Here is a 15,676-nt window from a genome sequence, read left to right on the forward strand (position 1 = left end):
AAAAAACAAACAAAACAAAACAAATCTGGGTTTCTGAAACAATATACTTTTAAAATGACACAAATTGGGAAAAACTGGTTTAGTCTTTAACTAAAAGCAGCTTCAACACAATCACACACAACCTATTTTAGCTGCGCGCAAACTCTTTTTCTTTTCTTTTTTTTTTTTTTGGTGAGGTTCGCTTATTAAAACTTTTCAGCGCCGGGACTCACATGAAAAACTCCGGGGAAGAAGGGTTGTTGTCGCTGCTGGATCCTCCGTTTTCTCTGAAGCCGGTGCTGATCAGCTTCTCGTATTTCTCCTTGTAGGCGTCCCTCTCCCTGGCCAGCCGGGAGATCTCCTGCTTGAGGTGGTCCACCTGCTGCATGAGTTGCGTCTTCTCTCCCTCCAGAACGTGCCGCTGCTGGACCCGCTTGTACCGACAGGACTGGGCATAGCCTCTGTTCTTTAGCGTCCTCCTCTTCTGTTTCAGACGGATCACCTCTTCCTTGCTGACCCCCCGCAGCTGCCGGTTCAGTTCCCGCACCGACATGGTCACCAGCTGCTCGTCCGTGAACCGCTCTTCCAAGCGCAGGTGTTGGTGGTTTCCCCCCGGGCCGCCGCTGGACTGAGACCCGGAGGAGGGGTGGTGTGCCCCTGTGTGGTGGTGGTGGTGATGATGGTGGTGGTGGTGGGGAGCCCCGTTCTGAGCTGCGGCTGCAGCGATAACCGCGGACACCACTGCGGCCGCTGATCCCATCTCCTCCCCGGCCATTGCGCCCCCCGCGCCGGCTGCGCCGCCGAACTGCTGCCCTCTGGCATAGCCATCGAAGGTCTGGAGCTGATGACTGCTGCTGATCAGCGCCTCTACGGCGTCCTCCGGGCTAAAACCCAGAGCTTCGGGGTTCAACTGCTGTTGGTACCCGGTCATCCAGTAGAAATCCTCCAAGTGCGCCTTCTGTTCGCTCCCTGATCCCGGACTGGGCGCCGAGAAGCTTGGAGAAGGGGGAACCGAGCTGCAAGGCGTGCTCATCGGGGTGGAAGATAGGGATCCCCCGGCGACCAGGCGGCTGCACTGGTTGATGCTGCGATCGGGCTCCACCGGCTCCTTTTTCACTTCAAACTTCATCAGATCGAAGTCATTAACATATTCCATGGCCAGGGGACTGGTGGGCAGGTCGGAGTTGCTCATTGCCAGCTCTGATGCCATCCTCTTGCTGTTGACAGTCCTCCAAAGGGGGTGAGGAGCACCTGTCAAAGTGGGCTGCTGAGACACGCACTGAGCCAGCTTGATTTCTTTATTTATTTTCTTCAAAACCGGAGGAAAAAGTGAATTTTCTCGCACTAATTGCGCAGCGCAGGTTCAGGTTTTGTGAGTCGATAAGTTTTTTTTTTTTCTCTCTCTCTTCAGTCTGTGTTGCACAGACGCATTGGAGCAGCGCTGTTTCCTCCCTCTCTCCCAGCGTGCGGGTATCTGAGCGCCGCTCTCTCCGTTTCTACCGTTTAACACTTCATGGCTCCTTTTAGGATTAGTGCGCCAATTTGAGGAGGTTCACGTTCGTGTCCCGGGCAAATAGTTGCCTTGTGGAGACGGGGGAAAAAACTCCACCCAAGGATTGATAGATTTTTTTTTTCTAAGGGATCAGTCAGCCGACGAGTTAAAAAGCATTGCTTAGTTTTATAGGCGCCCTGACGTCAGGACTGAAATATGAAATTGACTGAGTCGCAGCCAATGAGCAGCGCGATCCCGGGACGTAATTAGCATAATAGTAAAGAAACGAAGTTTTCGGACCGTCCAAGTCCATACACAAATTTACACACGAAACCTGATATTCATTTTAATGTTTTTTTCTAGCATGCGTATGAAAATAAAGCAAGCAAAAGAAAATAAATTACGCTTAAGAGTTTAACGATAAATTAAACTGGTCTGTAGCGCATTTTTGACATTTAAGTTATTTTTTCATTTTTTCACTTAACCAACTTAAATATTTCAAGTCGAATTATGTCAGATTTATTACAGCCTCTCTTCTTAAACACTAATTAGACAAACCTTCTTGACCCTGGCCGCATGTAAAACCTTGTATAGACTTTTGAATTAGTTATTTATCCCATTTATTTCACAGGTTTCTTGTTAATAAGCGAATAAATCTCCAACTCTTCTTACACACTACCTACCGTTTTAACTCTCAGCTCAAACACAAAGTAATTGTATGGAAAAAAAAAAACATTTGCAAAATGAGCGTCACGTTAATTGTTCACACTCTTTTCTTAGTCTAATCGCAGAAATAGATGAGACGAATCGGGAGGTTGAGTAAGAAGGCGAAACAGTTTGAAAAGAGCACGGCACGGGTCTGGCTCGTCTACACTGTTTGGAAACCCAATGTCGCCACCATTCGGTGCAAAATGATACTGCAGGCGACTCTTATCAGGCGGTGTAAACCCATTTTCTTATACATGTCAAGCGATAAAGCATTTACACTAAATGCAAGTCAATATCAAATCCTTTTCTTGTGAAACAGTCTGCAATGACAACATCTTCATCTGTGTCCTCCCATGTAATGATCACAGCATTAGCGGGCCTTTCTCTATCTCTTTGTACGCCTCTTTCTCTCCTGAAGCGCAGTCCTCAGGAGTGGTGGCACATAAGAACAAACAATGAGCAGGGCTATACACACAGGACCGGAGAGTAAATAAGAGCACTCTCCCTGGAACATGTCACACGGGGAAACTTCAGAAAACTACAAAGCCGCCAGCAGATAATCCAACTCCCCGGTGTCCCAACACAAGTAAATATTCTCTTGGTCCCCGTGACTGTTCATGGGGACTTAACGTTAAACAGGAAGGATAAACATCGTGTTTTATTCATTACAGCACACATCAGGGGCCCTTCTGATGCTTTTGAATAAATATTAGCTAGATGAGATGTCCCATCTGATGCTGCTACATGCTTTTGCTGCTTGAGTGTAAATTTCAGACTGGCAGGACCGTACAGGAAGCAAACATTAAATTAACAACAATGAATATTTGCTTTTATGTTTAAGGTGAAGCCATTTTTAGGTCTTTGAACCACTGTAATGGCATTACACCCTCTCAGTGTCCTATAGAATAGTAGCTATGTAGAAAACGATCTTACAATCAAGGGTTGCAAGAAAGTTCAAAATGAGGCAGTGAATAAAAATTAGAATTTTGCATTTAAGATAAGCTTGAATGCTCAAAATATGTGTGGTTACAGAGAGCTTCTCAAGTCATATACGAGTCTGGGCAGATCTGTAGTTGATGCAACAGTAGACACAAGTTGCTGCGTGAGCTCTGGGTTTGCCAGATCTCTTAAACCAGGATTTATCTGCCTGGAGTCTCAAGGGTTAACAAGAAGACTAGAGCCAATGCATCAACTGCATTACTGAGGGCTAATAGTCCTGTGTGCATCACTTTCTGCCTCCCTTTGGAGTTTCATACACACGAAGTTTACTGCCGTCTTTGTTACATCACACACACAATACAGGGGGTCCACAGAAGTGTATATCATAAAAACTTGCTTTGCACACAGTGTAAGTGGAGAGGAAAGTTAAGAGCACATGAATTTAAACGTTATACCGTAATCACATGCTTGACTATAGAATAATAAAAACACACTACAGGATTGGCTCCTACTAGAAATGTTTCTCCAAATGAATTAAGTGCAGATAAAATGAACACAAGTGTCTCCTTCCAGTCAAAGTTTAAGTGTCCCACTGGGAGCATGAAATGCTTAAACCTCATCAATAGCTTTAAATACATTAAAGAATGAAACATTGAACTCTCGGAGGCTTTTACAAAACATTTTTGTGTGTGTTACAAATGCCATTGTCGCAGCCTAACGTTTACAACCCAGCTTCGTGTTAATTGTCCGTCGCCTACATTTGGAAGCTACAGAAACTGTAAATGAGACAATGTCTGACCTTTCAGAGTTTAACCCCAGGAGAACACTGAGGCATTCTGGGTAACTGATAACCAGTGCTCCAGGACTTCCTTATGATTTACTGGTACAGTGACTTTACTAATTGTTACATCTATTTAAAACATCCTCATTACAGTATGACTTATGTGCATGTTGCAATAGACCTCACTTTTTATTTTCAGCACGTTAACCTTTTGTTTGCCTCTGAGGTTCCTTCACGTTCTGCATTTACAGATAATGTTCATGTGGTTGTTTCGTGCTTTGCTACAGTAGAAATGGTTTGCTTATATGCTTGCTCAGCTGTACCTATTTGGAGAAGACGAGGCTAGTTGTGTCTCCAAAATATCATGCAGAAACATCATTTTCACACAACATATAGAAAAACCATGTACAAAACCCCTGCAGTATATTCATTTAAATGAGAAATTTGGGGGGGGGGAGAAACTCATTACACGCACTCTATGCATTTTCAAAATATGAATTTTATAACCTCAGTGTTGAAATTTTAACTGTGCCAAAAATAGCCAAAGTCATTACCACATTTAAAAGACAGTAACTTAAATAAAATGACAGAAACTAAAGGATTTCTGTATTACTAAGATTATGTCTTCTAATCATCCATTACATTCCCAATGGGAGGTAGGCTTCATTTTCATCCTCAATCCCTGTTTAATGCCATATATTAAACTCTGGTGGCACTCCAAATGGAGGACAACCCGACAAGTGGGCTCAGTGGGCTCATCTGAGACACATTTAATTAGAGGGAAAGAAAATGAAATGTTTCGTGGGGTCTTAACTAACCGTTGTATCTTTTGTAATAGAATGAGGAGCCGTGAGAAGCTATTACAAGGAGAAGCAAGAAGAGCTCCACGCTTCCCTTTGCCAGTGTTTTATAGGGGGAAATAAAAGAATGCTTAATAAGATAATAAGCTTCCACATCACAGAAACACGGTGGCATATTTGCAAAGAGGAACATCTGACAGAACGGTCTCGGTCGCCATTTCCCCACCCACTATCTGACTACCCAGCTCCCCAGCCCTGAGTTAATCAGACTTTTACAACCCTTTCAATTCACTTACCTGCTCAGGAAGCAGATAGCTGCTATAACTGTTGGTTAGTGCGGGGATTTGATAAGCTAAAAAAATATTCCAGGTTGATCGTGAAGAAGCAGGCCCTCAACAAGTGAGTTTGTTATATCAAGACAGACAGGGCATCCTGATATAAGTGAGGTTGCTTTGTTGTTTTTCTTCAGTCTATTTCTGCTGTTTGAACTCAGATGGCGGTGAAGATTTTTGAGAATCCAGCACAAGTAAACACGAGTTTCGGCTTCACCCGGGTGGATGAATTTGATTAGGGGGAAAAAAAAAAAAGCAGCGTGTACTGTAGCACCCTTTCTGTGTGGCTCTGTGGCTGACAGAAAGATGCTTCAGCCTGGTAATTAGCCACAATGAGCAGACTTGCATGTGTCAAACTCTCCTCTTCACATCTGGTTATTGTCTCTCACAGCAGGTGGACATCACAGGCGTCGTCTGAGCGGTCTCATCAGCTCTCTGGCTCTGTGCAACATGGGATACACTTCTATCATATATGTTAAAAAAAAACAGCAAAATGTCAAGTGCAGTTTGAGTGGGATATCGGTAGTGTGCCGACAGCGCAGTCTGTGCGCTGATGATTTTTAAAGGCTTTTTCAGCACACAAATACGTGACGCCGGACGTAGCAGGTTTTCTGTGAAGTAGTTAATTGTGGATTCAACAGTCCTGGTTCAGGAATGTAATAATGTTTACACACAGATACACAAAAATTAAATGTGAATTGTATGGAACCTGGGCTCATCTTCTCTCATTAGGCACACACTGCTACATTATTGGCCTCATTAACTAGCCCCACCGTGCATCACCCAGCATGCGGAGAAGCAGGTAAATAACAAAAACAATACAGTGTGCATGAGCTATTCATTTCCCCTTAAAGCTAATGGTTTCTAATAGTCTGCTGAACTGAGAGAGACACACTGGGACAATTTTAGCCTTTTGCGGCTAATGACTGTGATTTTCTATTTTTAGGTGTTTACATGAACACAGGGTTTGCCTGTGTGACTTCCAGTGTCCACATGGCATGATGATTCATGTTCTAGTTGGAGATTATGAGTTATTATTGATGTGGCTGTTCTAGTATATGTACTGCGCTATATGCTCTCTGCAACTGTACACTGTTATTAATGTCCACACTGTCCACTCCGTGTTGTTATTAATGTGACTCATATACATAAAGAGTTTCCCCATTAGTCAGAGTGCAACTGTGCCATCATACATAGATGAGTTGCAAAGAGTCCTCCTTCTCCCCCCCCCTCCTCCTCATCTTCATCAACACACACATGCACACTCACAAAGTGTGCATGTGTGTGTAGAAAGAATTGAAAGAAAAATAATTAAAAAAACATTTTTAAATAAATAATCAATTCTTTAAGTTCATTATTAAGCAGCAGAGCCAAGAACGGTCACTGACGACGCCTGAAATGTGAGGATTTTCTGTGTTTTACATCAGTGTAAATTAAATATATATATTTATTTTTGTCAGACAAAAGTGCTGTAATGATGTTACCATGGTGCTGGTAGACTGTTTAAAGATTAAGCTGGTTGGCAATGTAAACATAAATAATTTAAACTAATTAAAATTCTGTAAAATGTTGCACTTGTTCCATGCATATACTGTATATCCCTGATATTAAAGCACAGTTTGTTCTGCTTCTCCAATTCAGGATCGAGGGGGTAGGGCGGGGTGCTGGAGCCTATCCTAGCTATCACAACGTGAAAGGTGGGGTACGCCCTGGACAGGCCAATCTGTTGCAGGACCAAAACATAGAGAAAAACAAGTATTCACTCACACATGGTCAACTTAGAATCACCAATTACCCTAACCTCCTGTACGTCTTTGGACTGTGGGGGGAAGCCCGCACAGAACCCACACACGCAAACTGCACACACAAAGACCCCCAGATTGGATTTGAACCCATCTTTCTCTGTGGTGCCAGTGCTAGCCACTGTGCCACCCTGAGTTAGGTTATATAAAAGAATAGTGTAAAGTTAGAAAAAAGAAATTAAGTGCTGATATATAAGGACCAGAATGTGGAAGTAAATGCTATGTGCCATGGTAACTATGGTAAATCTAACTGGAAAAAACACAAACAAAAGCTTAGTCACAAATATAAAGAAAAGAAAGAAGATGACTACAGGCTGCAGTGGTACTCTCAGTCTTGCACGCACACACATACAGACAGCTTCCAAGAGGCTGATGTACACAGACCTCTGTGTACATCAGGGAGCAGCCATAACAGACAGATGTGAAGTACATTACAGATACAACAGATCACATGACCCAAGTCTTCCCACACAAACCTCTTTTCTCCAGAGAGACTCTTCTAGAGAGTATTTAAAGATTCAGACAAAAAAAGAGAGATGAGAATATAAACACCTCTGCGTACAGTGTGATTTAAGATTATTGCAGATGAATGCAAATATTAATTTTAAATTCGCTGTGATAATCCCCTCATCCGTCCCCCAGAAATTGAAGAATAATTTGGAGCGGAGGAGTGTGTGTGAGTGTGCAGGCAAACTAAACTCACATCCTTCTGCGTTATTCTGCACTCTGTCACAGAGGAAGCTGCAGAGACAATACAGCCCACAGAGCGCCATGGCCTCATACAGCAATCCTTTACATCTCCACTAGATTAATGCCATGAGACAAATGCACTTCCACTGTGATATTCTCTTCTCTGGGGGAGGGCAGGGATGGGGAAGGGGAACGGAGGGGGAAAAGGGTTGACCGTTACTGGACTGAGGGCGAGTGAGGCGAGATGATGAACAAGCCTCGTGTAATAGGTGGGCTTTTGATTATGGCAATATTGAGTGTGGAAATGAGATGTTTATCAGATGTGGTTTTGAGGAAGAGACGGGAGGAGCGAGGGAGCAGGGGGAGGGCAGTGCTAAGCTTTAATCTCCCTGCTAAATGGAGGGTTTGACATGTTGTGTCTGTCTGGAGAACCCAGTGGAACAGGTGCTCTGTAAACTCTGATGACGCTCACAAACACTCACAATTAACACTTCAGGGAAATGACTGGAAAATGTGGACGCACGTGGCGAGTAATACATACACTTAACAGTCAAACGGAAAGAGATCCTAAGAGCGACAGATGATTTATTTACTTATTTTTAGAGAGGGAAAAAGGAGGTTATGACAGCAAGAAGAAGCGAGATGAAGAAGAGAGGAAAGTATCTTTAAGCTTTCCCTAAAAACGCACAAACAGACTTAGTCAGAGTTAGTCATGGTTCTTTGCACACTCACAGTAGATTTGGATGCTTACACAGGAGCAGAGACACCCTTCCTGTTGCTTATCCGCTTCCTGAGCCTCAATTTGTATTGAAATCCCTCACAGGCAATTATCCATATGCGAATGGTGTACTTACTCTGAGCTTATATAAGTTTCTTTCTCAGTAAGCCGCACCATTTTCATTTTAAAACTCTGATTACAATTTCAGAGTTTATTCCTATGAGAAAATGGCAAAAATGGGTGCTCATAGTTAACACAGAGCATAAAATCCTGCTGGACCTCTTGCTGGCTGTATAATTTGAAAGATTGAATAATCTTTCCCTGGCATGATGTTGAAAATCCCTTCGCAAGAAGAGAAGTGGGCTGCAATTGGCATCTACGCGGTCAAGAAGGCATTTTGTTGAGTAAAGTGTTGGCAGGCAGGCAGGAGGAAACCCTCGCCACTGCTCACCCCCTGCCTCCTCACCCACCTCTCAGGCTGTCAGGAGTGTCATATATCTAGGGGATATCTGAGGGCGAGAGAGATCGCAGCCCAATTACGGGCTGATAACTAATCAATAGGTCGCTTATTCCTACAGCAGGAAGTAAAGGAATGGGCCCCTGGGACACATAGTTCAGATTACTCTCCTCTCAACGTGGGACAGCCTAATGATGAAACAGAAAAAGAAGTGGCGAGAGGCAGACGGAGGAAAGAATATATATTAAAAAAAAAAAAAAAACAGCCAGGAGAGAAGCTGCAATTTGGCAAAAGACAGTCATGTTATGAGGGGAGAAAGACATAAAGACAAATAGAAAATGGAGTGACAGCACATTCAAAGGACAGTTTGTTGTGCCAAATAGATAATGTGCAATATGCACAAACTGACGCTTTATCAAATTACTAATTATTAATTCAAGAGTCCAGCAAACATTGTTCAGACAGTGACACAAAAAAGGTCATGGTCAGAACACTAAAACTCTAATAGAGGGCCCACCTTTTCATGTCCAGCGGTCCAGGTAGATCATTACTTACAAACCAGGAAATGTGGTCTGACAGAAGAAAATAAATGTATCTTTTTTGGGGAGGGGGCAAAAATGATCAAATTTGACTAAGAGCTGGTTAATATTAGCATAGAACATTCACTCCATGTACACCAGGCATCCGTCTTTCAGACACATTTATACATGACATGTACATTTAAATATTCCTGTTTCATTGTTTCATTCCGAGTTCTTTTTTTATCTTCTGTAATTGGTCAAATCTTTCTTTATTTAACATAAAAATCGATCCATCCAACTAGGGCTGGGCCATATCATACCATTCACGGTAATACCGGTATAATGTTAGGCAATGATAAGAAAATCAAATATCGCGATAGAATATGGGTAAAACGCGCATGCGCAGTGCCTTTGTATTCATACCCACATGGCGAAAAAAGCATGGCAGTGACGCAGAATGAGAAAGGCGAAAGCGGATTGTTGAATGAAACAGATGAACCAGAATTGGTTTGTAAAAATGCTGCAACTTCAGAGGTGTGGAACTGGTTTGCCTTTCATTTATTTTTTGCACTAATAAAGTTGTGGAGTTGTAAAGTATTTTATCTCGCGTCCGTTGTATCATTATCGCAAATTTTCAAATATATATTTTTGGCCGGCAGACCCTGGACAGGTTGTCAATTTGACGCAGGGCTGATATATTTTTTATCCACTTTATTTTTATCCACTTTACACCAAAGGCATATTCAGTTTAACTCTGTTTATCATTGAAGATTGTTCAGAGTTAATGGGTCACCATTTCTGACAGAAGATCAGGCTGAATTAGATGTTTCAGTATTTAGAGGATCACTTTATCTTAGGTGATGGAGAATAATCTGAAAGATGAATGTCCTGTCGGTCCTGTACACTTACACATGCATACAGAAAACCCACACGGGCATGTAGAAAACACACAAACGCCACACAAACAGGGCCTGTCAGGGTTGGAGCATAGGACCCTCTTTTTATAAACCAAATGTTAACAACCACGTTGCCCTTTTCAGAGCATATTTTGACTTTTTTTTTTTTAAATAATAGATAAAGTGTTGATGTTTTTGCTGCTGCTGCTACTGTACCACAGCACCAAAAGTAATGGATACTTGTGCACATCTCCGAGACACCAGAGGCTTCAGAAACAGGAGCAATAGATGTTGGCCAAACATAAGAAAGTTCAGCCATCATAAGTTTCATATTTGCACTTGTTTTCCGACTCTGGTGCCGAGATATCATCCATGTAATTTGACTAAAAAAAAAAAACTTCTAAACATTTAATTCACTGCTAAAGGCCTCATCACTGTTGAGCATTACTATAGTAAGACTCAGGATTCAAAATAGCCAGCAGTTATGCTAGTTGTAGTCTGGGTTCTGGTTTCTGCCTCCAAACAAACCAGCCCTTGATGCTTGAAGGGTCTTCTTACTATGTAGTGCAAGAACTATTTGTTCTCATTTCTTTTGACAGGCCATTCGTTTTGTCGCTCCTCTGTCACTGTCGCCTTCATGAAGAAATATGGCAGCAGCTTCTGCCCCTGTTCCCCACACCCTCTGCCCTTAGCTGACAACCTGCCCAGACCCCTCGGTGGTCCCCCCTGTTTCCTACAGCCCCTCATCCAATGCTGCTATCAGCCGTACCGCGATAATCTCTGAGCTGGGGGTGGAGGACCCTCATCTGACAAGTGTTTATGTGTTATAACGTTTAAGAATGATTTGACATAACTTAAATAAATTTTAATGTTCACAATCATCCTACAGAAGAAGAAAAAACACACGAGCATGACTGAGACTCTCGTGCCTGTCTTACTCTCTCAGTAGAGCCATCTAATCAGTAGAATGGCGTTTTTGGCTGTCAGGTACAAGGCGTCAGTGAAAGACAAAAGACTAAACCTTCGCCATTAATACTGATCAGGTTTCTCCCAATCTGCTTGTTTATCCTCCTTTCTCCTTAGAACAGTACAAAGCTACTTTACAGCCTCTTAAACCAAACACGTTTCTCCTTGGCAATACAGTGGAACCACAAAACAGTTCTTAGTGACTTCAGTGATTAAACAGAAACAGTAGCTTTGGATGAAATGAGACAGAAGAGTGCAATAGAGGGAGAGAGAGTGAGAGAGCCACAACTTCATCTTCAAATCAGCTGCATTTGGCATCAGCACAATGGCCAGATCCAAAGTTTTCCACTCATAAGAACACACCACGCTCTTTCCAAATCGATTGGTAATACGTCTCATCCCATTGATGCCATCTCTAATCCATTCTGGGCTTCTTTGCAACATGGAGATGAAGGGACAGAGGAAGAGGTATGGCAAGGCGTGCGGAGAGAGAGAAAGTGTAAATACTGACTGAGCAGCCATGTATTCTGAGGAATTTGTGTTGTGTCGTTTTTTTCCCCCTCTCTCTCTCTTTCCCTCTACTGCGATGGGGCTGTGTTGTTAAGCTCTTTAGTCCGCGTGGCTAATGGAATAGGGTTGGCAGGATTACACAGGGCTAAAGCACTGTGCCTGGTGAGCCTTGGAGAAACCGCTGTAGCTCCGCCAAGTAAAAGGGAGGGAAGGATGGAAAAGGACGAGGGGTTTATAGAGCAGAAGAGGGCAAAGAAAGGGTTGGGGGTGGGGAGGGAGAGGGTAGGTTAATTGTAGAGGCGAAAACTCCTGGCAATTCAAGGACCATTATCACAACTGTCAGGTCTCATTCTGGATAGTTTTTTAGATTTCTGTTGCAGTGAACCAGAGGTGGTTGGCCTCTGTTGAACCCTCCGCTCCCTACAGGCTCTTAATTTTTAGGGTCACCAAATGCTGGTGGGGAGAAAAAAACAGAGTGGAGTAGAAGATAGCTCACACTTAGCTTCTAATAGCCATAAAAGCAGCAGAAGGTTTTTAACTAGTCGTAAAATCAGTGGCAGGAACAGGAGGATATTAATTGGATTAGCGCATTCATGGTCCCGTGATCACCTCTTCTGCTTCGATGACCATTTCTGAGCGATGGAATTAGATCAGTTCATCATGTGATAAACCGTATTTTGGTCGGCCCTAAAGCGATACTGACAAAAACATTTCACGTATCACACATATCAATATTAGTAGGCTACACGACAGCAATGACAGGATCAGTGTCTGCTGGCTTTATTTTTTAAAGGGCCATTCCTCAGAATTTGAAGACCTAAAGTGAATCTATACCACAGATGTACAGAAACAGCTGTAAACCACTGAAGATGATGCTTTTTAAAAAGAAAATAAACTTTTATTTTGGTAAGCTGTTTTAAAAGTCTTATATAGCTGCCTCAGATCCTTCGTTTTGGTGATTTCCTCAAGTTTAAGAATGTGCAATACTTAATAGCATACTACGCCCTTAAAGCATCATTTACTCTACGTCTGTTTATCCCAGAGAGTCATCTCTCTGCCCTTTCCCTCTCTTCTCTTCTTCCTTTCTCTCCTCCTCTTTTTACTTTGCAGGAATAAATCTGTTTCAAACATAATGGAGCCCTCCGTGGGGGAGGGGCCTCAGTTTAGTATACCTCTCCCTGATTGGCTCCTAGCCTTGATGTCGTATATGATGATAAATCTGGCCCAGGTGTCACCTCCTCGGCAGCAGGTGAGGATTGATGGGATACAGGAGGACTATCCATCATCCTGGGCAGGTGGCACGCTATCGGAATTTGGGAAATCTGTTCCCAATCAGGGTCCCGCAGTGCTCGGCGGGGTTCGCAACGCAGTTTGGGAGGCGTTACTGGAAATCAATGGCAACCACTCAAGGTCAATGTACTGTTAGAAAACTCCTTAAGCTCTGACAGATAGACCCCTCTAGTCCTTCTCTGCCTTTCTTTCACTTTCTCCACAGTTGAATACGAGGAGACACTGACATCTTCTATCCTCTGCCGCCCTAGCCGCCCTGTTAAAGGAAAGGTGGTTTTTAGGTGGATGTCATTGTGGCTGTCTGGAGTAATTTGCGACGTAGCCCTTCTCTAGGTGGAGCCAGCAAGTGCCAATCTGGGGCCGAGCCTGGGACTGGGGTTGGGGCCGGGGAGTATTGGAGATCTAATAAAAGCCCAGGGCGCCTGCCTGGCTCCTTATTCTTATAGATTACCTGTAAGTCACCTTGTCCCTGCTACTGTAAAGGTTGGGAGTTAAGCTGCATAAAGGCAGACATTCACCCTCACCTCCTTGGCTGGCTGAAAGTCAATTCAAACTGCAGATCAGAGAAGGGGGGAAACTTTGTTACAGACTTGCTGCAAGTCAGTGATTCAGCATCTAGTCTAATTGTGGTTTTCAGTTGCAACCTAAAATGGATGGGAACCCAGTAAGTAGAGTTTAATCATAGCTTGTCAAATCAATATTGTACAGCACAACATGTGTTGTCTTCTTTTCTTCGTTTCAATTTAGCTCCCAGAGACAGACAACTATTATTTTTTTTTGCTTAACAAAGCAACAGGAAAAAGAGAGACGATGTATTTAAAGGCCTTAAAACAACTTTGGCTTACTGCAGAATTACACCTAACTTCAAAAAGAGTCAAGTCATCTTTACTTCAGAGCATCTACAATCAATGAAAAAGGAAAGACTACTTTTTTTAGAAGCTTCAGCATCTAGTGGCCAACACAGAATGATACCATGTGCAGAAATGCGCTGTACTATGAAGCAAGTTCAACATACCGAGGATAGATTTTCTTTACCTGGGTTTACATCGGCAGTGAGGCTAAACGGTTACATGAACATTCATTATCAAGTCTATAAGTAAATACGGGGTTTTCCAATCTGGCTGCAAGTGCCTTAATATGAAAGGCATCCTTGCTGGAAGCATCTGGCCAATCACAAACAGAAACACATCTACTGGCAGCAGAGCGACTATAAAAAGAAAGAGCTTATAAAGAAGATGAAACTAGCTGTTTCACGCTACGTTGATGAAGAGAATCCACTTTTTGGGATCTACTTACCTAGATGACTGAGCATGCATCAAGACAAGATCAAACTATGATATTAGAAAAATATAAATACAACTTTAAACACAATACTGCAACAAAGCTATGCCAGAAAAATTAGCAGTCTGTGAGTGTGTTTGTGTGATAGGAAAAGTGTTGTACATAAAATTTGCCCCACATCTCGGGCTGCTTATATGTGTTTATGCTTTGGGTGCTTTGGGCAAGTAACACTAAAAAAGACCTAGTATATTAATAACTGTGAGCTGGGGTCCTGACTATGAAGAAAGTTCAATACACTGAGGACATCTTTTCTTTATCTAGGTTGCTGGCTTTCCTTTCTGGACAATCTGGAGCCAGAATGGAAATCTGGTAACTGAATGTGTAAGTCAATAGTTTTGTCAGGATCTAGCCTATATCATTAAGACATACCATACTACAGATATGTACTCTATTATTCATCTGTTTACATGTGTTTCAGGATTTTTTTTTGCTGATCCTTGTTTGAGAGTAAAGAATAAAAAAAAAAATGCATTAAAATATAGTTTTAGTCTACTTAGAAATTTGATATAAGATCCACAAGCACAAATAGGTGTCCGATTGCATAACCATATATTGGTTCTTTTAGAACTTTCAAACTTGGAAACTGAAATTGTTTGTAGCCAACGGAAAAAAAAGGAAAGGATAAAGTTGTTTAGAAGTTGCCAACAATCTGCAGTATATTCTTACTGATGCTCATTAAGAATGAATAAGAAAGAATCTTCCAGGAATAGAGATGCTATTTTCCAGAGAACAAATTGGTGTTTCATTAGTTTCATGGCTCCAGACCTGACTTGGTCAGCGCCAAAACTATGGAGATGTAAACCTGTAAAACGTGGCTGCCTTCCTGCTTTCTACTGCAGGCCTCCATCTTTGCTGTTCCTCTGACCTTGTCTGAAAGGTTAAGTGTCTTTCAGCATTTTGTTTTGGACCACAAATGAACTCTGAACTTGGACTCCTTTCATGAGTGTGGTTTTAAGCTGCAGTGACACAAAGTGCGTTCAACTATTTTTAGACTTAAAATGGTGATGCTGACCTGACTTTACTCATGGAACCTATAGCAGCTCCTTTTTGCGCCCAAAGCGTTTTCTGTAGCTGCGGTCGTGTACAAGTAAAACAAGAGCAAACGTACTTCACTGGCCACGAGTTCCCCAGACCACCAGAGATACATCACTGCCGCTATAAAGTCATAAAAAGCAACAGAGTCAGCCATACCTTACTGCAGTTACTGAAAATCACTCTTTGTCACATTGTTGGAATCCCAGATGTCTAAAATTCTTATTTAGTCTTCAGGTGATTGTGGTATGTCACTACAAAATAACTAAAGTAGCACAACTAGATTATTAAGGCTCCAAACACAGCTGTGTAGCCTACCTTGGTTTAATAAGGTACTATGGTTGTCGAGGATTTCACGTTAGATCACCGAGGAAAGTTTGGCTGATGTAGCGCCAAACACCGCAGAAGACAGGAAAAGCTGC

General features: G+C 42.5%; 1 protein-coding gene across 4 annotated transcripts in view; it reads right to left on the minus strand.

Moving 5' to 3' along the window:
- Positions 1–15,322, minus strand: part of mafb (v-maf avian musculoaponeurotic fibrosarcoma oncogene homolog b (paralog b)) — a 59,246-nt gene extending 43,924 nt beyond the window's left edge. Inside the window, exons 1-2 of one of the 4 annotated variants that reach the window (XM_040025449.1) lie at positions 15,317–15,322; positions 213–1,084 (exon numbers count right to left, since the gene is read on the minus strand). In XM_040025449.1, the coding sequence (XP_039881383.1) occupies positions 213–1,012 (800 nt within the window). In that variant the 5' untranslated portion in view covers positions 1,013–1,084; positions 15,317–15,322. Of the gene's footprint in view, positions 1–212; positions 2,178–15,316 lie in introns of those variants that run through there. The other 3 variants (XM_040025447.1, XM_040025448.1, XM_040025445.1) reach the window with 3 other exon arrangements.
- Positions 15,323–15,676: the final 354 nt, after the last annotated feature.

This window comes from Simochromis diagramma, unplaced genomic scaffold (genome assembly GCF_900408965.1).
Source record: "Simochromis diagramma unplaced genomic scaffold, fSimDia1.1 OVJJ01000293.1, whole genome shotgun sequence".
NCBI lineage: Eukaryota > Metazoa > Chordata > Actinopteri > Cichliformes > Cichlidae > Simochromis > Simochromis diagramma.